General features: G+C 36.0%; 1 protein-coding gene across 1 annotated transcript in view; it reads left to right on the forward strand.

Moving 5' to 3' along the window:
• LOC137278462 (stAR-related lipid transfer protein 5-like) overlaps positions 1-22,014 on the forward strand; it is an 81,519-nt gene extending 59,505 nt beyond the window's left edge. The window contains exons 3-6 of the mRNA XM_067810793.1: positions 14,666-14,801; positions 15,910-16,024; positions 16,494-16,590; positions 17,386-22,014. Coding sequence (XP_067666894.1) covers positions 14,666-14,801; positions 15,910-16,024; positions 16,494-16,590; positions 17,386-17,542 — 505 coding nt within the window. The 3' untranslated portion in view covers positions 17,543-22,014. The remainder of the gene's footprint in view (positions 1-14,665; positions 14,802-15,909; positions 16,025-16,493; positions 16,591-17,385) is intronic.
• Positions 22,015-25,130: the final 3,116 nt, after the last annotated feature.

A 25,130-nucleotide genomic window follows, 5' to 3' on the forward strand; every position in this document is an offset into this window, starting at 1 on the left:
CCTTTTCATTTCAAATGGGTTTGTTTGTTACTATCAGCATTATATATATTCAGAGATGAAGCATATGTGTAACTTGCACCCAGATCTAGTTCATATGGCACACTGGGTCAGTGATATGCTACACATTGTAACCATATGTGGAGTCGAACCTGTTCCTTGTGGAGGACAAATGCATGAACCACTAGACTACCTTGACTCCATCCTTCATTGAGCCAGTGCCCTGTGGTATTCCCAAACCTACAAGATAAATATCAGGAGGGTGGTGCTGATTGAACCCAAGCACAAGCTTCCAGCTTGACTAGTACCACATGTTAACACTTCTGCTTGTGTAGACATAACAAGTTTGTGAGACATGGATACAGCATTCCTGTGTGTGATGTCATAATACAAACAACATTAAAAAAACACAGAGGCAGATTAATGGATCCGGGGTCTAATTTGGCAAGGTGATATCACACAACAACCTGTGTATTACTGTGTATAAGCCGAATTTTGAGGACCAAACAAATGCTGTCTGTAGAAGGGTCGTCGTCTTATCTATGGTATGCAAACTTGGGCTGGACCAGTAATTGTACATTAAAGTCTACCTTGCATGTTATGTCAAAATTACGGGGTGTTTTTCTTGTTCTGGGGCAGTGTGGTAGTCTAGTGGTTAAAGCATTTGTCTGTCATGCTGAAGACAATGGTTCGATTTCCCACATAAGCATAATGTATGAAGTCCATTTCTGGTGTCCCCCATCATGATATTGCTGGAATATTGCTAAAAGCAGCGTAACATTTAACTCACTAATTTTCTTGTTGTCTGTGTTTTTGTACATATATTGTGGTCTATTTGGGTGAGCTAACACCATCTCCATGAATCCTGATTACCAATTCATTTGAGCCTCATTTGGTCATGCCCAAGCAATCTTGATTACTACTTACCATCTGTCCCTTAAAACCTGACAGAATTCACTGTGTGAAGACAGCTTGTCAATCATAGATGAAGACATGGAGAACACTTCCTTGGTCATAAATGACTGTATTTATAGTTAAACTCCAGAAAAACTATAGAAATATACACTAAATGTCAGAAATATTTTACATTCGTCAGTAAATTCTTTTATTTTGAATCTGCATTCCAACTGCAATGCTATTTCCATTCCACATACCATACTGCTGCTCTTCTAATACAGATCCCTGTATTCTCCATATCAAAAGAGAGACCAGAGACCCTATTTGTAAGGCCTTTATTTTGTGAGGTATTTCTCGGTAATTCACATTAAATCAGTCCTGGCAAAAATATGTATTTTCGTCTATTTAGCCTCCTGTTTCATGATATAATTCACCAAAACATTACGTAAATTAAGACACAGAATTGTTTTTAGCTCACAAAGGAGACTAAAGGAAATCAACTGTTATGAACATATTCTCTAATTTAGCCAGTCAAGAAAGTGTGATCAGCAATATCATTACACTAACACTCTGAATATGTATAATTTTGTCGCAAATAAACCCATTTAGATTGAGAAGGAACACTAGGGAGATCAGAGACCCTGAATCTGGGGAAATCTAGACTTAATTTAGGGCTTTAGCACTGCAGAGTGGGCCTTAATGAAGTAAGTAATATAATATGGTTCAGGGACTGTGAGACTGTCATGTACTCAGATGTTCAGATAAAATAGACTGAAATCATGACCAACTTCACATTGTCATGTGCTGAAATTATTCACACAGCACAAAGCATTGCCGATTTTCCCAGGAATGAAGAGATCACATACAACTTGTATTAAATACACATCCATATATGGATAGGTATCCAATAACACAATTAATACAAATCTACATGCAAATGTCAACTGAAGTTTAAATAAAGGTCAGGGGATTAACCTTGAAATTATGTCTTTCTGTACCTGTGATACCCATGTCCTCTGCTGGGAACATCTCTGCGTCCAGGGCCGTTTCACAAAGCTCTTGTAAGCCTAGATCTTGTATCTTTCCATGTAGCATTCCTACCTCCTATGCTGTAACATTGTCTTAAAATGGTCGTAGCGCTGTGAGACCTTTGTAATTTGGGCCATGGAGCTTGAATCTGATTTTCTTTATTCTGTGTGGATCATTGGCGGTACAACTCTGCATCCAGGGATTCATATATGATCCAAAGTTCCTAGGCTGACATTTAAGATGAACATTTGTTTGACTGTTTGAGTATGAGGAAACAAGATATACCTATGTTAATATTTCAGCTTTTATTTCGAACCTGTTCCTTGTGGAGGACAAATGCATGAACCACTAGACTACCTTGACTCCATCCTTCATTGAGCCAGTGCCCTGTGGTATTCCAGGGATTCATATATGATCCAAAGTTCCTAGGCTGACATTTAAGATGAACATTTGTTTGACTGTTTGAGTATGAGGAAACAAGATATACCTATGTTAATATTTCAGCTTTTATTTCTCAAATGAAAAGAAAAAAAGTGAATGTTCATGACAAAATCTGATTTCAAAACCTCAGAGATTCTTTGATATACTAGTTGTTGAACTAAAGAATGTGTCTTAAGCGTTAACTGGAACTATGTCTATAGTTATGTTTCATGTTGAGTCAGTGTTGTGTGGCATACTTATGGGGGAAAGATACAAAGCTCTGGACCATGAATTAACCTGATACCCATTCTTCAAGCACTGTTCTAAGACAGTTATAGCAGACTTACATTGACCCTTAGATAAATATACTCCATAGATATGCATGTATACCATTAAAATATAGTAGGGGATATTCCAGTTTTGGAGCATACCACTAGCCAGTACCAACACGCGGATGGAACATTTCCAAAGGAATGGAGTGAATTGACACATTTTCCCTCAATTTCTCTTCATCATCTGCTTCCACCTTGGCTTCATCATTTGTATTTTATCAATCTTGTAAATCCAATGTCCCTTACTCACAGTCAAGATTATATATCACAAGGAATATTCAGTTATGAAACAATGTGGTGTCCATGGAATATTCATTTCCTACTTCTTTACAGACTTGTAGATGACTTTTGTATAGAGATAGTCTTCCACCTGCTTGTCACACAGGGTGTGGCATTCACTATTATGTGTCCTCAACTTTAATGAGGCAATGTTATCAAAATCTTGCACCAGTACATCTTTGTGGATCTAGGTGCAAGATCCCTCGCTGTCAGTCCTCATGCTGAAGGATATAAATGTTATAACATCACTGTGAATATTGCTGTCATCCGTATGTATTCAGACAGTGCTCATGGCTATGCAAATACAACTATTATATCATAGGCTGTGTCTGTATTGGTTGGATATTAGTATGTAAGGAGGATTTGTATGTTGTAATATGTGCACTGAATGTAATACAGACATGTTTGTATTATAGTATTAAAATATATAATGGGGTGTCACAATTCATTATCAAACAGTTTTTTTCATTTAACCACCAACCTAGACATATCAATTAAATATAGTGACAAATATATTTTGTTTTGATCATTATATAGCCACCTTTCTTCAACAGAAGATGTGTGATCTGTTGTCTTGATCAACATTGCTATTAAATGTCTCCAGGATATGTTTGTCATGTGAATGAATGAATGAATGAGCAAATGAATGAGTGAGTGAATGAATGAATGAATAGCCCTATCATATTATTGGTAAAATATATGACAGTCATTGAAATATAGGAAAGTGGTGTTCAGTCTAAATTATAGGATATACGGACAAAAATATAAAAGTGACGAAGAATGTATTCAAGTTTGTTAGAGTAATTTTATTTTTTCTTTTCAGCAATAAGTTCTTGTAAGAAAAATGATCCAGAATATGTGATAAGTAGTCATACATATTCAGTTTACTTCAAACAGTCCACCAGTCAGTTTAGCTATCATCATTTTGGAAATGCTGAAGTCTAGAAGTTTTAATGTCTGCTCCATGTAATGTCATAGAATGATTCGACAAGTGATTGTTTTTTTATCAGGAAAAAATGTTTATGGGAACAAATGTTTCCAAGAACATTCAGTATCAACATGAAAACCATGACCCCGCCCATGATTTGATCAGTGTCCATGATACACAAGGTCTATTCACTATTCTGTTCACATGTTTATGAAAACAAAACAAAGAAAACCATCAGTGCTCAGAAAATGGATTTACAATGGTGCACTTTTATTGTGATTAGGATGATGTGTCTTGGATACTTCAACGGAATCCTCTTCATCGGCAGACTGGACAGACTTGCAAATGTTTGTCGTGAATATGCTACCATATATTTGACTTGGAAAGAGTGTGTGTCTTATATTTGCATCAGTGTTTTGTGAATAGGATGACATAACCATGTCAAATGCTTGTACCAGTGAAGAAGACAGACTGATGCCACACTCAAGTTTGAACTGGGAGCAGACATTGTGGTCATAAAAATGTCTGTTGTTTATCTCTAAGGACCTGTATTAATGCAAATTTCTATTCAAAGACTGATTGGTCTAATTTTATAAATAATGAGAATAAAATGAAATAACTATTGTGCATGAGGGAGATATTAACCTGCTGTCCCTAGCAGAAATACTAAAATAAACCTATTGACCATGTTATTATGAGCAAGACAGCCTGTTTTGAATAGATCTTATCACTGGATAATGGAGTCTCAAATTTGAACATTGAATGTGCTATAGAATAATATAGTAGCTGATCTCCATATGGGTTGTAGCCATGTATTCTGAAAGGAAGTTGTGTTCAATTAGGGTGATTGTCAGCCTAATGAAAAAATTATATGTTGCCCTTAATGTACTGGACATTTTATCCCTATGAGGCAAATTATACGAGGACCAACACAAAACATTTTATGAAGTAATGGTTGAGACTGATGTGTTGTTGATTCTGTTAATCATAATTTAATGCCATTTTATAGGCTCTGTTGTAATTTTTACGACAATTCCTTTGGTAAAGACAACCCTAGATTAATGAATGGGGATTTCAGATGAATTCATTCATGAAATGTGATTACTCTTGGTAAAGTGAATGTGAACTATTTTGTACTTCATGCCTCATAGTGCAGTAAACTTTGTTGATTAAGTTCAGGGATCAAAGGCTTTATGAATTAATCTCATTGTTCAGTTTATGTTTAAATTTTATGGGTTATCTTTGTCCTATTAATAAAAGGCAAACAGGAAACAGAAATACCACAATCATTTCTCCAGGCTTTAGGGAGCCTTTTAAAGATGTTTACTACATACAGATACAATGTCATTGAAAGGTTAATGAAATTCAGAGAATCATTATTCTTATTTTCTTTGTCCCTCTGTATATTTACAAGGATTTGGTTATTTTTGCAACTAGAAACAAAAAGTTTAAAAACTATTGCAGCTTTTCATCTTTCTTACTTTTGATGTGTCTAGTCTTGGTTGTGATATTTGTGTGACATTTATGTAGCAAACTTTTGCTGAGAAGTAACCAGGCTGCTTTTTGCCCAGGTTGCTTATTGGATTGTCATAAGTTGGCATAAAAATAGCAAAATGTAAAATTATTTTTTAAATTTAAGAAAAAATTTCAGCATAATGTCAGATTTTCAGTAAAAATCAACCGGGGTCAACAAATCATTGTCTCTCATATATTGGAAAAATGTTCACAATAAAATTGTAGACAAGAATATAATCTTGATTTTATTTATATCAACTCATCCAACAACTTTCAAAAAAGTTTTGGAATATTTTTCTCAGTTTTTTAATTACAAGACTCTAGCCAAGAAGAGCCCTTGTCTGACCCAGTTATGTTCAGTGTTATACATTTCAAAGTATTTTTCCCTAACAAGAAATACACCCCCAAGAAGAAACATGCAAGAGAGAAATAATTACTTCCTCTAAACACCTTCAGAAAGAAAACAATTCATGTCACATTTGGAATAAATTGAAAACTTGAAACATTTTTTTTATTGAAATGTCAAAGTTAAGTGTACGTGGTATTTGAACAATGTATTTCACAGACTACATACTGCCATTACTTATGGGAATGAGTCCTAACAAGAGTTCAACCAAAGGCTCACGTAGTGAAACACATTTGTTAGGTAGAGTGGCATGATTCATAAGTATTGAGTTTCACCTACATCAGTATAAGAACTCATGTTATTGATGATGTACGGTCTACCTGAGGCCTATACCAGTTGTTGAGGGAGCCACAGAATGCCATGTCCTTGTGCAAACAAAGTTTAATACTTGTCACAAAAGGCCACTTCAAATATCACAAATTAGACAAGCAAATGTTAAAGGTGTTTGCTTTTCAGTCTAGTATTCGGGTGTAAGTTTTGTCAGAAACTTAAGACATTATACTTCCATAGGGAAAAATGTGTGTCATGTTCTCGGTTGTACAAAATGCCACCATTTTCGTGAGTGAATGAGTGAGTTAGTGAGTGAGTGTTTTGCACAACTTGTAGTAATCACTTAGCAATGCATGTATATTACATGGGGATTGGGCATTACAGATTCCACACATATCATTATTTTGATGAACTAGCACTTAAGCAAGTAGACCCAACATATGCACAATAAATGTGATGTTTTATGTAGTCTATAATATGTCTTAAAATGTATTTGTTATTGAAGTTATGTTTATATATTCAATTGAGACAAGACTAGGTAACTGTAACACACGACCTAGCTTTCTTCTGTTATAGTTATTGATGCATAACCATCAAGTTCAATTTGAGATCATTAACAGCATGATTATTTCATTAAGGCAGCCAGTGGGTACCCGGGAGGATAAGTCATGTGACTACAACCTTCTACCACCTAACAGCTTGGGTTATCTGCTTTGACTGAGCATTCACCATGTGAACGCATTTTAGCGCAATATAAATGCACATATTATTTTTTGTAATTTTTATAAAGGCCATTTAGAGCCAGATGCATATTAAATTCCTAAAAAAGAACAACATTTAGAGTTGAAAACAGGCTAAATTTGAATGGGATTATAACTCAAGGTTGCTTTGCACCCATGTTATATCCTTAATTGAAATTCCCAGAATGTGCCAGGCGATTTAAAAAACAGGAAAGACTGGTGTTCTGGGTAGAAAAGATTTAATTTTCTACTTGCATATTTACCCTAACCATCTTTAAATGAGAAACTTTCTTCAAGATAATGAAATAGTTCTAATCATGCCGTGCTGTTTCATGCTATAGCTGGACTTGGCACGTTATCAAAACACCATACATGCTCTCTGCAATGAGAGTTATTATCATTTGTATCTGTAATGATGTTCAAGAAAATGTTTTGTTTGAAAACAACATTAAAGATATCAGGGTAGCAAACCCTAAATTACAAGTTTAATGAACTATCCTGTAGGTTCCAACAGAATAAAGATGTGTACTAAGTGAGAACAATAATATTTGTCTGTGAATATCATGGCCTCCACCTGACGACTGATTTCACTTGTTAAGATGTCCTTATACCATGCATTGTGTCAACAGGTTTTAATGCTGTCAATTCAATTTAAAATATAAGTCTCAAAGGGCCTCTGAACAAATTACCCAGACTGAGAATGTGGAGAGTGTGTGTGTGTGTGCTGAGTGGTGAAGTTAAAACAGGAAAGTACAACATAGTGTAGGTAGACCACCGTTGTGTCAGTTCCAGTCTGGGATGAAATAGGGTTTAATTAAAGAAAATATTGACATTTAAGGGTCATGTCTGGATAGAGGACTGTGAGGGAAGGATGATATTTCTCCTGGTGGTTGAGGAATGTCCTGGGTTGTGTTAGTTCCCAGAGTTTATGTTCAAAGGATGTTATGAAATGGGCGTGCTTGTATAAGTATATTTGAAAATTGAGACGTGACTGTCTTTTGAACAGAGTGCTGTACAGAGTATTGAATTAGGTTTCACTAGAGGGTATATGTATGTGTGTTGTTGGAGATTTAGTAATATTTAGGTAGTTTTACGTAGATTTAGGTGATATGAACAGTAGCTTAGTGGTTGTAGTGTTCACTTGTCACACTCAGGATCCAGGTTCTAATCCCTACATGAATACAGTATGTGAAGCACATTTCTGGTGTCCCCCCTGCCGTGATACTGCTGGAATATTGCTAAAAGTGGCATGTTCAAACTGAACTCACTCATTATGAAAAGATAATTTCTTCAAACTAAACTCACTCATTATGAAAAGATCATTTCTTCAAACTAAATTCACTCATTATGAAAAGATCATTTCTTAGAAAGGTTTAAAATAAAGACTTTAACCTTTAGGTTTTTTTCATTAAACACTGCAGTTTCTAATTTTCAGTCTTCAGTTTTTATGGAGTCTTTATTGGCCATTCAAATTCCATGTTTAATTTGGGGACAGTATTTAACAGTGCAGCCTGTTTCTTTTGTTGTTTCTTACAAGTTTAGCCCCAGAATATATCAGTTCTGTGGTTTGGGTTCAGCCTGTTACAGCATGTTTTCTTGTTTGCCTAGACACGTGAATGATTACACAGTCAACAAAACGAACCAGTGTGAAGTTGTTAAAATCTAAAATTGGCTGTAATAACATGTGTTGCTTTCTGTCTTTATCACATAACATCACGACTGATAATGTTACTTCTTTTCAACTGAGCATTCAACATTTTCCCATCATTCCACAAATGCATATTGATGTTTCGGGATGTATTCTGGGAATTCAGCAGTCCTGTTGGATCAGTAAAAGATGTTTTTAGTTCAACCACCTCAGAAGCATAAAGTTGTTCTATCTAGGGTTACATAATGAGGCAGCCAACTCACTAATTACTTCAGGCTTGTGTTACTTGTTCTCCACATAACAGGCAAGATTATAACCAAGTTACCAACGACATGTGCCTGGAGAGAACACTCACATATATGGTCTCTTTCTGGAAGCTTAAGATTCATCCGGTCTCTAGGCTTAAGAAATTTTTGTGCCAGTTTCATAAAAAAAAAGAAATCAGTAATACTCCAATTTTATTCCATTTACTTTCACCTTATATCTCTGACTGAACCTGACACTGTCATGAACTAGATATGGCAAAAGCAACTTTGTACAGCTTTTACTTTGAAGCTGAGAAGTGAAGTTCTATAAACAAACTCTCAATTTCACTAGTGAAAAGTAACATGAGAAAGGGCAGGCTTTCTTTTCTTGTCTTGTACCTGGGTTTTCTACAACAATATTGCTAAGATGCTGGAGGTTAAACATCTAAAACTAATGTTGGCAATGTTGTTTGAGATAAATTCCCACATTTAAAAGCTCTTGAGGTATCAGATTCAGAACCCCCCATGCTTTCGTTCAAAATATCTTTTAGTAAGGTATTTTCTTAAGATGTACGAAACATTGAGACAAGAATGATTTGAAGAAAGGTAATGGACATGTTTCTAGCCATGGATGAAGTAATGCCAGCAGACCTGATATTGTAGTGACACATGGCCCTGTGTAGAGAGATCAGGCCCTGATTTCTCGAAACAAACTTAACCTTTTACTCAAATTTCAAACTGAGTTTGACAATTTGAAAGTGCTTTATTTTTAACTCAAATGCATTTTTAAAATAGAAAATGCTCAAACACCTTAAGTAATATATTCACAGAACTCAAACTGTCTACTGTTATTGAGTTTAATATCAATTTCAGTACATTCTGGGAAATGTATTTTCTCAAATTTGAGTAAAAACTCAAACTGAAGTCAAAACTCAGAGTTATGTTTGTTTCAAGAAATTGGTGCCCGGTCTCAAGTTAGTTTAAGTTTAGCAGTGATGGGTGCGGAGAGTCCATGGATGGGTGTTTGGCAGGTTGACCCCTGAGAGTTTCTAGGACTTAAGTCTTGCCACACAATGAAGGTCATGTGACATATATGGTCTCACATTACGCAAGTGTGGTTGTTCAAAATTGCCTCAGCTCACCCAGCACAAAATGGGTACCCAGTGGGATAAAGTCATGTGACTATAACCTTCAAGGGCCTAACTTGGTTATCCAGGGTAATAACGATCAGATTGTAGTGCTTTAATTGTGCCAATCCGTGATGCAGTGATGTCCTTATTATTATCTGTGATTTCACAACAGAAAAATATTTTGTTCCCTAAAGTATCCACATTGTATTTTTTTAACACATTTGCACTTACGCATGCACATGCAAACACTTATGCGTGCATGCACATGCAAACAATGTTATTGGCTTACTAAAGTACAGAAATGGTATGGTAGCTTAGTGGTTAAAACATTCGCTTGTGTTACGAAGATGCAGGTTTGATTCCCCACAGGGATACAATGTGTAAAGTCCATTTCTGGTATTCCCCACCTTGATATCGGTGGCATGTTTCTAAAAGTGGCTTGAAACTAACGAACCTCACTCACAAATTACTGTTATCCACAGCCAATGTTTATTTTTTGGGCCTTACCTCCCAAAGTCCTCTGTAGGTTGTAACGTCAGACATACTTTCTAGAGACTCTATTTCTGGAACCATGGTTACCCATCTCTGTTCATGTTGCGTGATGTGAACTTTTACAACAGTAATTAATGTTTGCCATTCCCATCTGCCACAGCAGGTCCCTTGGTAGCTGGTATGGTAATGTTCCATTACTGAAGGGAGAAACACTTACTGATGATCATCCAGAACCACACTTTGAAAGTTAATTAAAGTTATCCTTTGTATAGGAACAACAAAGAGTAGCATAACTGCAAGTTGTAATAATCTGTGGCAATGTTATATTTGATAAAAAGTACAGATGTAGATAGAATTATGTCTGTGGATACTTGGAATATGATGTAAACTGACCAAATTATTCATTGCAAGACCATATGCAGGATATGTGTTTTTGTGTAGCAGTTTGTGGGGTCTTAATTCATTAGTATGATGCTGCTATATATGTTATATAAACTCTTCAATAAAAGGAACGTGATGCATACACAAGGTTTTTTTTGTTGTTTTTTTTTTTTTAATTTTAGGAAAATACCTTCCACCAACCAATCCATGCTGAATTCCAATATGTGTTGGAATAGCGGCTGATGACAAACGGTGTCAGAAAAGGAATATTGAACAAAAAATTCAATGTTACACTCATGTTTGCAGTGAATCGCTAAGATGCACTCAACATGAAATGCATGTGAATTGTAAAACTGTATACCAAAGACAAAAATACTGTGTGAAAGTCATATCAACAGTACTCTCCGTATGCATTGCTTGTCAGCAAAACACCGTCCAGATGTTAACATGGCCTTCTAGATCACCTGATTTGTCCCCCATGGAACATCTATAGGATACTATTGATCAATGCTTACACCAGCTTAAACCTTGGACACTACAAGAACTGCAGGTAGCATTTCAGCAACAGTGTCAAAGTGTTCCTGAAGACAGCATTCGGCCCCTCCTTTCTTCCTTGGGTCACCGCTGCTAGGATGTTATCAATACTCGAGGTGGTCACAGGAGATACTGGCATTTTACTGTGACCTAAACATCATGTCAAGTTTCTTTTTTTGTAGAGTATATAGTGAAATCCTAAATAGAACCTCAAAACCCCTGAAATTGATATTATAAAATAAAAAAAAAAATTCAAACATTCTTGTGAAAATTCTTTTTTTAAGATAAATGAAAATTTACATTTTGTGAAATTTGTGGTGTTAGAGTGTTATATTTCAAATTACCTTTATTTAGACTATGACATTTATTTACAATTGCCTGGTTTGGCAGAGAGTGGAAATTGGCACTTACTGTAAGAGTAGCCAAGTTTGGTCAAGTACAAGAGTTACATACATTTGACAGTAAGAGTTACTTGCGTATGCTGAATCTGGTAGAGTTATTTCCCATAATCCATTCCTTGGCAATTGCCCACCTTTGTTTGGTACAGTACTGAAATGAATGAATTAGTGTAAAAGTTATTGATATTGTTATTAATTCATCCCTTTTTAGAATAACCACAAAGAGATAGAATTAAAATTCTGTCCATTATTTTGCATGTTTTTTCTAACAGGCTAGGTCATCAACAGTCTCTAAGAATCTCTGAATTCTGTGTTGTCACTCTTAAACAACATACATGATGATGCTAAGTGATACTAACTACTTGAAGACCATGCTATCCACTTTGACCAGAACATATTCATTTGGCAGAGTAATTGACACTTCATATCTATCTTTATTATCCAGTGTAAATTCAGTAAATGTTTTAAGTGTGACATAGCTCCCCACAAACACGATTAACTGGACACATTCAAGCATGCTATGGAGCCAGAGAAATGCATTCCATTAATAAGATTTTGTACTTTGAAAACAAAGCCCCGAGGCCAGAGCAGACCATGTAGGAAGCAGTCATACTGAAGTCACATGAATTGAATAATTCACTTCCAGCATGCAACCTAATAGCATCCTGCCATTTTTAAGCTACTCAAAACAGGTCAAAGAACACCTACAATTTGAAGGTTGCACAATATGGACAAACTTCATTGAAAACAACTTCTGTTATTTCACAAGTGCAATATATCAATACAAGTTTTCGTATTGCTTAACAACAGTATGAGAATGTATATTGAAACATGTTATCCGTAGTTGTTATCCATAGTTGTTATCCTTAGCTCTTATTCATAAAGCCTGTCAATAGTTATCCTTGATATCTCCAGGGTATACATTCTGATAAATCTGGATGCATCTACAGCTCAGTCCGATAATGTTATTACACCCCTTTGCTGGCTCTACATTCTCACTGTAACCAATCTGTTAAGCTGCTGTTACCAGCAAGCTAGCCAGTGTCAGCAAAGATAGCGCTCATACCTGTGAAGGTTTTTTTGCAGTGTGACTCAGATTTTGGAGAAATCATACAGACAAATTGTATGAAAAAATATGTGCAAGAACTCCTACCTCTTTCGGAGTTCCTCTGCATGAATTGTGTTGCCAAGTTTAATCGGTTAGATAATTTAAAAAGCAAAAGTGAATTGTAATTGGTACACTTAACTTATCAGTGTACACATCTGATTGGATAAAAAGCCAGCAAAGGGAGGTAATAAAATTATCGGGCTGAGCGTAAATGCGCCCAGGGTATAGTTGAGATTTACTGGAATGTATTCCTGGGAGGACGGTCAATAGTATACTTCCCAACTTCTAAATGCCACTCAATGGAAGACTCTAGGTTATGATACCCATAACCCATGACAGATTAACTTTAATCATGTAAAACAATTGGTGATCTTAACTTCTTTTGAGTAGTCTACGTGACTGAGAATTATCATTACAAGCTGCTCAAAAGCATCTTGTCTTCTCCCATAAAAACAGGGTGTAGCCCAATGTGTCTGTTTCACAGAAAGTTGATACTCAGTTCTGACATTCTTGTTTTATCATTGTGGAAAGCTATCTTGTTTTTGTAGGTGGTGTCATGGAGTCATTTATCCTCTGTACTTTCTTTAGAAGCCAACTTTCCTGAAATGCACTTGATGAAGGGGCAAGAAGTAGCCAACTTTTCTGACAACTATTAATTTCTTGTTGAACAGTATACATAAGTTGATAGTGATTCTTTTTAAGTTTTATTTTTTGTTTTAAATCTACAGCATCTGTTGCAAGTAATTTAGCCTGTTTCATTTCCCATGCCTTGTTGTTTAGTCCTGCTATAGCAAAGTGAACTACCTTATCTACGTACATCTCTGCTTCACCAATACCTATATACTTATGTGTAATGGACCAACTAGTTTTGTACCAGGGGCCGCTTGCCCAATCTGCACTGAAATGAGGAAATAAATTAAACCACCTGCATAGTATTGAGATATTTATATGATTTAACAAAATATCTGTGGATAATTTTGAGCTTAAAAGTAGTTCTGTCTATGTACCTGGATTTGCATATTCATCAGATCCTGCTACTAAGTGCTTTGTACATCAATAATGCATGGAATGACTTCATATGATTGGTATCACCATGACAGATGGGACATTTGTGTGGCAAATATTCCATGTTTCATGTAGACTAGACCATCAAAGGCAGTCATTGTTTGGCTCAGATACTTGGGACAAGTGAGTGAGTTTGGTTTTACACCAGCATGATGAGCAAACACTCTTACAATTGGGCTACCCAACTGACCCCGTGGTATAATGTTTGTTTGGATAGTTTTGCACCACATTGGGTGAACCATCATTGATATAATGTTTATAAATAGAGAGAGAGAGAAATGAATAGCTAATTAGATATCTGTATTATTGGTGCTGTATCAAGGGTGCTGTATTATGGATTCTGTCATCACTGGTTTCTCTGGTCCAGACTCTACTATTTACAACCAATGGAAATATGGGTTAGAATTGATCTTCAGTAACCCTGGTGCTTGTCATTAGAGTCAACTAGTGGGATCTGGTGGTCAAGCTCGCTGACTTGATTGACACATGCTATAGTATCCAAATTGTGCAGATCAGCACTCATGCTGTTAATCACTGGATTGTCTGGTACCACTTAAGTTAATTCCAGACTGCCACCATATAGCTGGAATATTGCTAAGTCTGGCATTAAACTAAACTCAGTCACTCAGATATTTTCATGCAGCTGTAATATACGTTGATTATTCTGGACTGGGACAATCAGATATAAACACTGTCAGTTGAACATTCCCAAACCTGTCAGTACATCATATATGTAAATATAGAAATCAGCCAGGAACTACTAAACCAAACATGCATGCTTTTAAAGAAAACATGCAAAAAACACTGAATGTTAAAACATTTAACTGATGTGTTAATCTGTGTCTTTCCAGATACCGTGGTCAGAGCGAGTTCAACTGCCCACCAGATGTGGTGTTTCAGTACGTCGACCCATTGCCCGGCAACTCGCTCAGAATGAAGTGGGACAAGGCCATGAAGAAGATCGAGACAATCAGGGAAATTAACGAGGTCAGTTAATAATACGCAACATGACTGATTATGCCTGTATTTGTTACATATGGTGTCAGAAATATTGATGGCATATGGTACTTTCAATACCAATTATTGAGAAAAACGTGAAAGTTCTTGTGACTAGCACCATTATTCGTCCCAATCAAGTAAATCTTTAGGTCTCTAATCAATAAGATAATTGTAGACCATGTGCTTAACTCCTATTATTCAATGTATTTACATAACCATCAATGGTTTCAGATGAGGCAGGTCATTGTGTAAGACTAGATTCAGTAGCCACAATGTCAACTGGCTATTCTGCTTGACTGGTAGAAACTAACTGATATCAAGAGGCAGCATCTTGCAACAGTCACTCAAAAGGGGAAAGCGATCTGTTTACTAAAGGTGTGGCGATACAGAAAATTCACGATACGATTCACGATCGCGATATCTTGAAACAATACAATACAATTCGATTCACATCCCAACATGCTATCTTTAATCATTTACTTTAAAAACATATTTTGATATCAAGTAACAGTGTAAATTTCTAATGAAAATAACAATTTTAAGGTCAACGATGCGCATCACGATATGAAAAGGTATCGTTATATTTATCGTTCAATAAAGTATCACGATTATCAATACTACGATATATCGTCACAGCTCTGCTATTTACATCAAAGGCTTATGGGAGATGATATTATTTTACAGAACCTTTATTCAAAGTGTCATAACATTTAGTTTCTTGAGTTAGTTCAGGAACTGTCTGCAGCTAAACTTATCGGGCTACCTATAAAAAGTATAGGCAGTTATTATGAGGAACAAATTTCCGAAAAGGCAAACAAAATTTTAAGTGATCAATTCATTTTTTTCATAATATTCATCACGAGTAACAGAAATGTCTATATCCTGCAGCCAATGAATATTCTGTAGGTATATCATATTTCCTATTCCATATCACCTGACAGAGAGTAAATATTGAAAGTGCTGTGCTTTTAATTAATTATTAATCTCCACATCTTCTGAAAGGTATACACATTATGTCTCTAGTGGGCATGACCCTGTATCCATGGAAGGTCGATATAAATGTTCAAACTCTTCTATGAAGTGTTCTCTCTTTTAGGATCTCAGAATCAACAGAACATGTACAGACAGTGCCTGCATGGGTTTGATATCCCCCCGTGACTTTGTGGATTGTATTCTGACAGTACGCGAAGACACCTTCATATCTACTAATGGTAACTCACTGCAGTTCAGTCTTAGCCACTTGGTGTTCAGCATTGCCTCTCTTCTTTTCATGTAAACTGTTAGTGTTCTGTTTGTGCTATTTGTTGACACCAAGCTCACAGGACAAGGGAAGTGAGTGAGTCAGTGAGTAACGGTGTGGGTGAGAGAGTCAGTCAATTTAGTTTTACGCCACTTGCAGCAATATTCCAGCAATATTGGGGGACACCAGAAATGGCCAATTGAATCCAGGTTTTCGGCATGGCAAATAAGTGCTTTAACCACTAGACTACCCTGCCATACAGGGTTTCATGAAGGAAGGATGAAACTCTGATTGTGTCTTGGACTATAGGCCAGAAGCCCTCCTGGTACCTTTTAAGATGCACAAATGTGAAACATCCAGTAGACTGTTCCCAAATGTTTCGGGTGTAGTATTCAGATGTGTACCACCAAAACCATTATATTTGTGATGCAATGTTCCAGGTGTAAGCGTCTCCTGTGATGATGAGTGTCCGCCCCAGGACAAGTATGTCCGAGGATGGAACTTCTCCTGTGGAATGATGTGCCAGAAGTTTCCAGAGTAAGATCTTTTCGTTACATTGTTGGTTTCTTCACATAGCACTTTACATTGTTCCCATAGTTAACACACAGTATGCACATTTGTTGAGTTGGGACTATATGAACTGAGGTGTTGGGGTATTCTTATTCTTTGTCAGATCTGTTTTTCACTTTGGGGGAATGTGTTATTTTTTATCTCAGGACTCAGGAGTTTTCTCTTCAGTCCAAGGGAGACAACTAGTCTCTATGATCAGATAAATCAGTCTGAAAATATTGTGAGAGAAGACCAATTCTGAAACAGCAAGAATGTGGGGGGATTAAAATTCTGCGTTTCATTGTGTGAAATAGTGCTAGCCACTCAGGCCCCCAAAAAAATTCACTCGCCCGAAATTGAATGTAGACATGACTTTCATCATTAAGCTGCTTAAATATGATGGACATTTTTATCAGACTGTAATCTTGGTTTAAAAGTGTACTAACTTAACAAGAGATACATTTACATAGGAACCCCATGAAAATTCACTAGCCAATCAGGTCGCTGTGTCGATTTATTGACAATGTTTACTTGTGAAGTGACAACTGAAATATTTAAAACTGTCCATCATAATTTTTTGGTTATTCAAACAATTTTTTAGGCCAAAAATAACAGTGCTTACCCATCAGAAATCATCAAGGTAACCATTTCCAGTAATTAGCACCAATTTTCATTGAAAAATATAACCATTGTTCTTGATGCATTTACAAGATGTTCCAACGCCATAACCTGAGAATGATTGTATTTGTCCCGTTTAATCTACCCATTATTGTTTGCCAACAGTAAGCCAAATCATACAAAGCTGGTGACGTTGATACAGCCGGATATAAAAGGGATGCTACCCAAGAAACTAGTGGACTCTGCCATCCCTGGCTCTATGGTTGACTTCTTCACGAACCTCCGAGCTTGTCTGAAGGAAGATGGGAAGTTGGTTGGCTGAGTGTTGGTTCACTGGGGCACTGAAGACTTATGTCAGATATACAAGTATGCCAAAACTAGGTGCATCAACATGCATTTTATCATCTGCCATACTTTCACACAATGTCAGTGTGAATTGTTTTGTTGTTTTAACTGCTGGAAAATTATTTTTTCAATTATTGTTGAATGCAGGAACAAATTTATGTTTTAAAGATTTGGTGTATCTTTGTTGGGTTAAATATCTTGGAGTCATTTTGTTGGGTTTGGCACCTTGAATACACATTTCACAAGTGCTGTTAAAGGTAGCAGTGTGGAGTTTTGGAAGTCAAAATATCTTAACACTCAGTGATGCTTTATTGAAACCATTAGTCAAGAACCCCTGAATTAGTCAAGAACCCCTGAATTAGTCAAGAACCCCTGAATTAGTCAAAACGCCATTAATCTCAAAACCTCACATGTATACGCAGAATGCATGGTTCACGAAATTTGAAAATTATGTGTGTGTAGTTGAAAATTTCACTAATGTAAATAGTGTCCTGATAAGCAAGGGTTTCACTTGTAAGTGCTGTCCTGATTAGCAAGGTTTCATTGAGTAAATAGGAACTTAAGTGGCTCTAAAGGTTTTCATAAGAAAAGCCATTGAAGTCTGATCATTGTAGAGTAATTCTTTCATGACACTGTCGTCATTGTAGAGTTACCTCCCTTGTATGACAGAGCTATTGTATTGCTGCCAAATCGATAGCCAAAACTATATGGACCAAAAACATCTGGGTAACAACAAACACTTTCTGTGATATGTCTTATAACATTAATTCCAGTTTCTTGAATTCACGATGGGAAGTGATATCAACATGAGCTGAACCACTGTATTTAGACGATCAGTATACTCTTGATCACCTCATGAAAGTCACACAATATTGAGTCATTTTGCCAAGTTTAGAAGTATATTTAGTATATTTTTCATTTGGCTGGATCACATGTAGCCTCAGTGCTAAGAAACCCATGAATATATTGTCTATCTGGCATATTCTTCTACAACCCCCCACGTAAACTGTGGTAGACACGAACCTGAGATGTACAATTTACCGTCAAGCATATTGAGAAGTATATACTGCAGAGAAATAGTATTGTTGAAATGTCAAAGCAATTCATGAAGCATCTCATTTTTCAAAGGCACTTTTAATATGCGTTGATGGTATGTTGTTTGTCAAATGAGGGTTGAAAAAAACTAGTCCATTTTGTATCTGTCCACTGTGTGCTGTCTTTATGTATACATGTAAATCTTAACATAATGTTCAGAATATTAGTTGATTATGGGAATTATTTATCTTACAATTGAAATATCTACAAGTTGAAACATACCCTGAAAGAGAAAATATGGGAGCTTGAAAACCCACACACACACATCCTCTGCAGCCTGTCTGGTTGATGGAGATTACTGTGATACCCGGGACAGTAGGGGAGCCAAGTGGTTAAAGTGTTTGCTCATCATGTGTCACTGACACAGGTTTAACTCCCCACATGGGTACAGTGTGCGAAGCCCTTTTCTGGTGTCCCCTCTGCCATGATATTGCTGAAATATTGCTAAAAGCGGTACGTCCGTTCACTTGACCATATAAATGAAGGTCAAGAGACTTGAATGAATTTCATTTGTCATATTTTTAATTTCCATACCAATTCTCCCTGGTTACAATGTAAACGTTTAGTGCTGTTATATCGTAAATTCTTCATGGACATATGTAGACATCCTTACTATTGGAATGGAGTGTATACAGGCCCTTGAAGCAGTGTCAGTCAACTCCTCCACTGAACTTATAATAGCCATGAAAAAGAATATTAATATACAGAAATGTAATTGTAGATTTCTGATTTGCTTTAAATTAAAGTGTGTTACATATATTTCTGTAATTGTACATAAATATCTTTTTGTAGTGTTTGTAGTTAGGAGTAGGTCTCTCAAGTCAGTCTTGTATGTATTAATTAGTCTTTGTTCAAATAACTAGTTTGCTGTGAAGAGTTACCACCCTTACTATGTATGGATCCTCTGTCATGTATCTAAACCTAGATTCACTCAAATTATGATCCTTAATCTGTCAGCATGCTCATGGTTTTCATGAAAATGTTTAGAGTTAAATACTGAAAATAATCGATTCCGGAATCTCTGGGATATCTTTAAAACAAAACAAAACTCAATGGCACAGACTTGTCTCCATTAGTCTTGCCAGGGTTTGCTGGTCTACCTTGATCCTGATCTTTGCTGTCAACACCACACCTATGTTGCTGGATGATATATCCTTCGTTACATCAGACTTTCATGCAAATATGGATCCATGGTATATAGAAAATTCTACCCAAAGTCACATCACACTGTTTTGTTTCTCCTATATGAAGGTCAGAAGAATTCTAGTGTCACAAAATCAGATCATACCTTGACAGCTCATATTGCAGTTATTGTTCTATATGTAAAAGGAGCTTTCACAGCGCAGCTTCTTGACAAGTAATTTTTTTCAAATACATTCATGCAATCATGAAGTCAAATTTCTGTGAAGTCTATGGAGCTGTACCTGTTTGGTATATTGTAGATAGATCCTTAACTTATGTTCCTTAAGCACAACTTTGTACCACAGAAATATTTCAACCATGTTTTTAGATGCTCAGAATTAATATTTATTTTGAGTTTATATCAGCTGAAACTTTCATTGCAAATGTGTAGATGTGTGTGTTAATTAAACTGTAAGTGTTTATTAATGTGTAGATCAAAAGGTGTTGCCTTAATTCTTTGTGCTTTTCAAAAGGGCATACTCATTACAGTCACACCACTGTTTCAGTTTTGAAAGTTATGCATCAAAGTTTATGGGTTGTAGCCTTAACTTAACAGATTTAAGGGCTCCCTAGTTACCAAAACTATTCTGAGAGGGACCAGTTCAAAAGTTGGATAGTGGATAGAAAACTCAATCATCTAGAAATGAGTTTACTCGATTTTGTTGGATGGAAAACCATTAATGGGCCAAGAATGCCCAATCCTTTATTTAGGAAATCAAGATTTATATCTGGCCTTAAACGTTTGATCTAGTACCTTAGGTATTTCATTTGCTCAAATATACTTCATAACAATATTCAGCTTTAAAGTATCTCAAGTCTTTGGATCAAGGATATTTTTATATACTGTTATGCTATGTCAATGGCACAGCCTTAACCAAACATTTATCACGGAGAAAGAAGTAGTATGTATTTTATTAAGTGAAATGTTACCTAGAAAAGGTATCTTTTCAACAGGATGGGATTACAAAATAGTAAATTAATTTGACCACTATTTTCATAATGTTTGCACTGTCTGTGTTTAGAGGTGCTGCTGAACCTTGTTGAATAAAGTGAAAGTACTTTCTCTCTCATGTATGTGGTATGCATCTGGAAGGTTTTGTATTCTTCATTTGGAAGGAGGTAACTCTTGTATCAAAGCATGTCACTTACTATATACAGTTCAAATGACTGACACAAAATGTCTGAAGTAACACTTCATACCTGAATAAGTTTCAGAAAACTGTCATTTTAGGATTGCCATTACATATTCTTATTTGTTCTATCATTAGTTACATGTTGATGAGCATGTAGAATTTGAAGTACATGAATTTGCAAAATTGTTTTCTTTTAAATGTTTGCTTGCAATTGTTTTGGGTGTTATTTTTTCAAACAGTGCAGGTTTTAATTTTCAGCTGTTTTCAGTTAAATCCTGAAACACCATACAGATTTTGTTACCATTGAAATTCTGTACATGGTGTTGCTTGATAAGACATCAGGGAAGGCATCACATCACTGACACAAAGACTGTCATTTGTGCTATAGGTGAGCCTAGTGGTTTAGCTTTCGCTCTTCAGGCCAAAGACCAAGGTTTGATTCCCCTCAAGGGTACGATAATTGAAACCCATTTCTGGTGTTCCCGCCAAGATATTGCTGGTATATTGCTGAAAAGCAGCATACACAATTTGTGCTATGGTCTGTAGTGTGCAGTCTGTTCAGTACTTTTGTCACAGGCCTCAGAGTTCCATCACCATTCAAAAGCCCAGAGGACCACTGTCAAACTTATTTAAAGTCAAACATTGTAAAATATAAGGGATGAAACGATACATCAGTGTGCATGTACATCATGATGTTTAATGCATTGATATAAAACACTACTTTTCTTTTCTGTATGATTCAAGACAATAAACTAAAATACTCTACATGATACTCAATAAATTGCCTCCAACAGTTTTGTCAGTCAGATATCAAGACATGTTTAGTCATCAGAATTCATTATTAAAAACTAGCTGCTACGAGTATTTTTGTCCATTTGTACCTGAATTAAAATATTTGTAATCAAGAAGTTTCCTCACCATTAGATGTGAATATGTGTATCGATCATGACTAATGTATTTTGATACATATTGTATCATGAATTTGCTGTATCGTTTTAACTCTATCAAATATGGAACAATAAATGTGGCTGTGAAACAAGCTGTGGGTGTTTTTAATTACATTTGCATTACTTTGCTGTCTTACACCGAGCTATCAATGTTGATGTTTTGTTCTGACAGACCGTGAATAATCCACTCTGAAAAAGCTGGGAATGACACTTCAAGCCATGTTTACTACCAATCAAATGTTTCGCCAACACTAGCATAAAATCTCAATCCCATTCATGACTTGTACATTTATCACCAGCTCTACGATCCAGCACCTTGTATAAACCGGATTGTTTCTTCAGTCCCAGTGACAGCCATTTTACACAGCTTCCACTGTACATCAATTCACGTAAACAGTACCTATTAACAGAACGGAATATTTTGCAAAATCCAGTTTAGTACAGTTGACTGAAGTAAGTAGCTACATTTACAGTAGTGAGTCTTAACATTTGATGAGTAGTATATTATGATGTTGGTGTACAATGAACCACCTGATCCCAATAGTCACTTCTTTTGACATCTCTTGCTGAAGGTCAGTTCTGACCTGTATATTCACAGGTCAATACAAACACAAACGCTTTAATAATACGAAGAATATTGCCTCTTCACCACAGAAGCAAAGAAATTGAGTTTAAGTGTGCATGATTCATTTCTGAGTAAAAGCAAGCAAGACATATTTTCTGGGGTACTATTTCAACAATACAGTACAAAACAACAGTCACAATACAAATCTGTTGTTTGCTAATCTCAAAAATGTCTGATTAGGTCACCAATTGGGTCAAAGGTATTGCAATGAGTGCAAATTGTTTTGTTACCACAGAGTTGAAAAATGTTGGATTACAAGAAATTACTGAAGGAACAATTTTGTATCTCTGCAAATATCTCCCTTATGGAGTGACTTTTAGTTTTGAGAGAAGAGTGACATTTTACAGGCATTTGTGATAAATAATGCTACACAAGGCTGAATCTTTTTCTTTGTTGACAGAATTCTTTTCCAGGCAACCTGTTTAGATCACAAAATTTGTATATTAAGTGCGTAATTACTTCAAAGGTCAATGAGTGCAACAGGATGTGATGAGCATTTTTACATGCATGCCACACAGGGACAGGTAGGTACCCAATCCTATAATGTATCAATAGGTAATATGAAATGAAAGCAAAAGTGGAAAATAAATGCATACAAACAATGTGCCATGACTGAAGGATCGAATGTGTATCAAAAGACATTTCTGTCACATATTTGGTTTTAGGAATCTTTTTGTGCCAGAGAATTTTGTTAGTTGATGTTCTGCTTGTACTGTTTTATCCAAAAGGTGCACAACATGACTCGGTATAAAGAGCTACGTCTTGGCTGTCATATGCTGAGATCACACTGCAAGATCGTGACACAACCCCTTAGTTAATCTAACCTTGTACCCATGTTTGATAACAATATTCCACTTACCAGAATACATCATATTTAAACAAAATTAACAGGACATTTTATTAAAACATTTGCCTACAAAGTAAATGGTATGTTTGTTTCACTTTAGAATGATTTACACAACTTGCAATATCAAGTAAGTTTAAAACACTTCTTAAGGCCAGACCAATTCTATTTCTTGTTTTACGGATTTTTGTCCTCGGAAAACAAATGCAGGAGGGGAAAAAAAATAAAAATAAAATCACCAATCAAGTAACATTTCCTCTATATACACAAAGTATTTTACTTTGGACAACTTATGAAGTGTATATGGGGCAAAACACAATCTAAAAAATCTTTTTCCTGTAAGTTTACATTTTTGGCCCATAAAAACATTAGGATTTTATATTTTTCAGCGGGTAAAATTAATTGTAATTATTTTTCTCATACTTGTAAAAACATGGCAGGCGGATCCATAAAAACAAGAAGTATAACTGATCTGGCCTAAAAAAGAACTGGCTGCATAGGTTCAACACTTATTCAGAATTCATTTATTAATTCATTAATTACAAGCTGTGACAAGCAGAAGCCTCAGTGTTAGGTTTGTTTAACATGGCAATCTGCAATATTTCAGCAGAGACAATATAATTCTATTATATGGTCTCTGATTTCAGTTATATGGCACTTGAAACAAACATACACATCCCAGGTTTATCTGCAAATGTACTTTTTAGACTGGGTATTTAAACATGAAACTCTCGGCAAATCCTGTAATGCTGTATACCATAACCTTATAGGTTTGACAGGAAAATGACTTCATGATCACTTCCGACATATGCATGCCTTTGTTGGACAATATCGATATACGCTGCACGCAACTTAGAGCGCTAATACATCAACATGCATGTACTAGGATGCACAACTGGTGAATATCAATAATCAAAGATGTATATACACGTCTTTGTAATAATACAATTCATTCAGGTCAGCACTTTCAAATGATTTGGATCATGGACCAGCTGGACATAAATTTCACTAGTCGGGAGACCCCCAAAATGAAAAAAAAAAAACCGGCATAATTGTTGACAAGTTTCATTCGTTCGCCCATAAGTACATCAATCCTTCTCGTGGTGATAATAAAGAGTTTCGTGCCCCTGACTTGCACAGCGCCCTCTGAGTGTCATCTGCAAAGTGGCGAGTGCGAAAACACTATGGGAAACACAGGTTTCGATTTTGCTATGCGTTTGACGCTGACAACATGTAAGTAACATTTTGCTTTTGCACAGACTGCGACAGAAAAGGGAATAGGATGGAATTACATGTGATAGACTCGAAACTTTAATAGACAGTTTCTTGAACAATCATTCATGATTCGGAGATCATGCCGATCTGCCTTCATCCTCGATATCTCCAGGGGTATAAGTTCCTTGTAAACCAAAAGTCACTGTGTTCTGTAATCTGACTGGTTGAAAAACATGATCAAATGGTATTAGATTCCCGGAAACTGAAAGACTATTCACTGCGTATTTACACGTAAACAATTGTTTTGTTGTGTCATCAACAGTGGTGACGTCATTCAAATCATATTGTGACGTAAAGTTAGAATGACGTCACAATGAGCAACTCCAGATGCTACCATGGGAACCAGCTGAAACGGCCAGCTGATGACACTTTACTGCTGTACTCATACTCGATGTAAACGAGTGCAGACATTAAAACCCCTTTGGTGTACTTTTGTGTTTACAATGTCGATAAACATCATGTGT

The sequence above is a fragment of the Haliotis asinina genome, chromosome 3 (genome assembly GCF_037392515.1).
Source record: "Haliotis asinina isolate JCU_RB_2024 chromosome 3, JCU_Hal_asi_v2, whole genome shotgun sequence".
NCBI lineage: Eukaryota > Metazoa > Mollusca > Gastropoda > Lepetellida > Haliotidae > Haliotis > Haliotis asinina.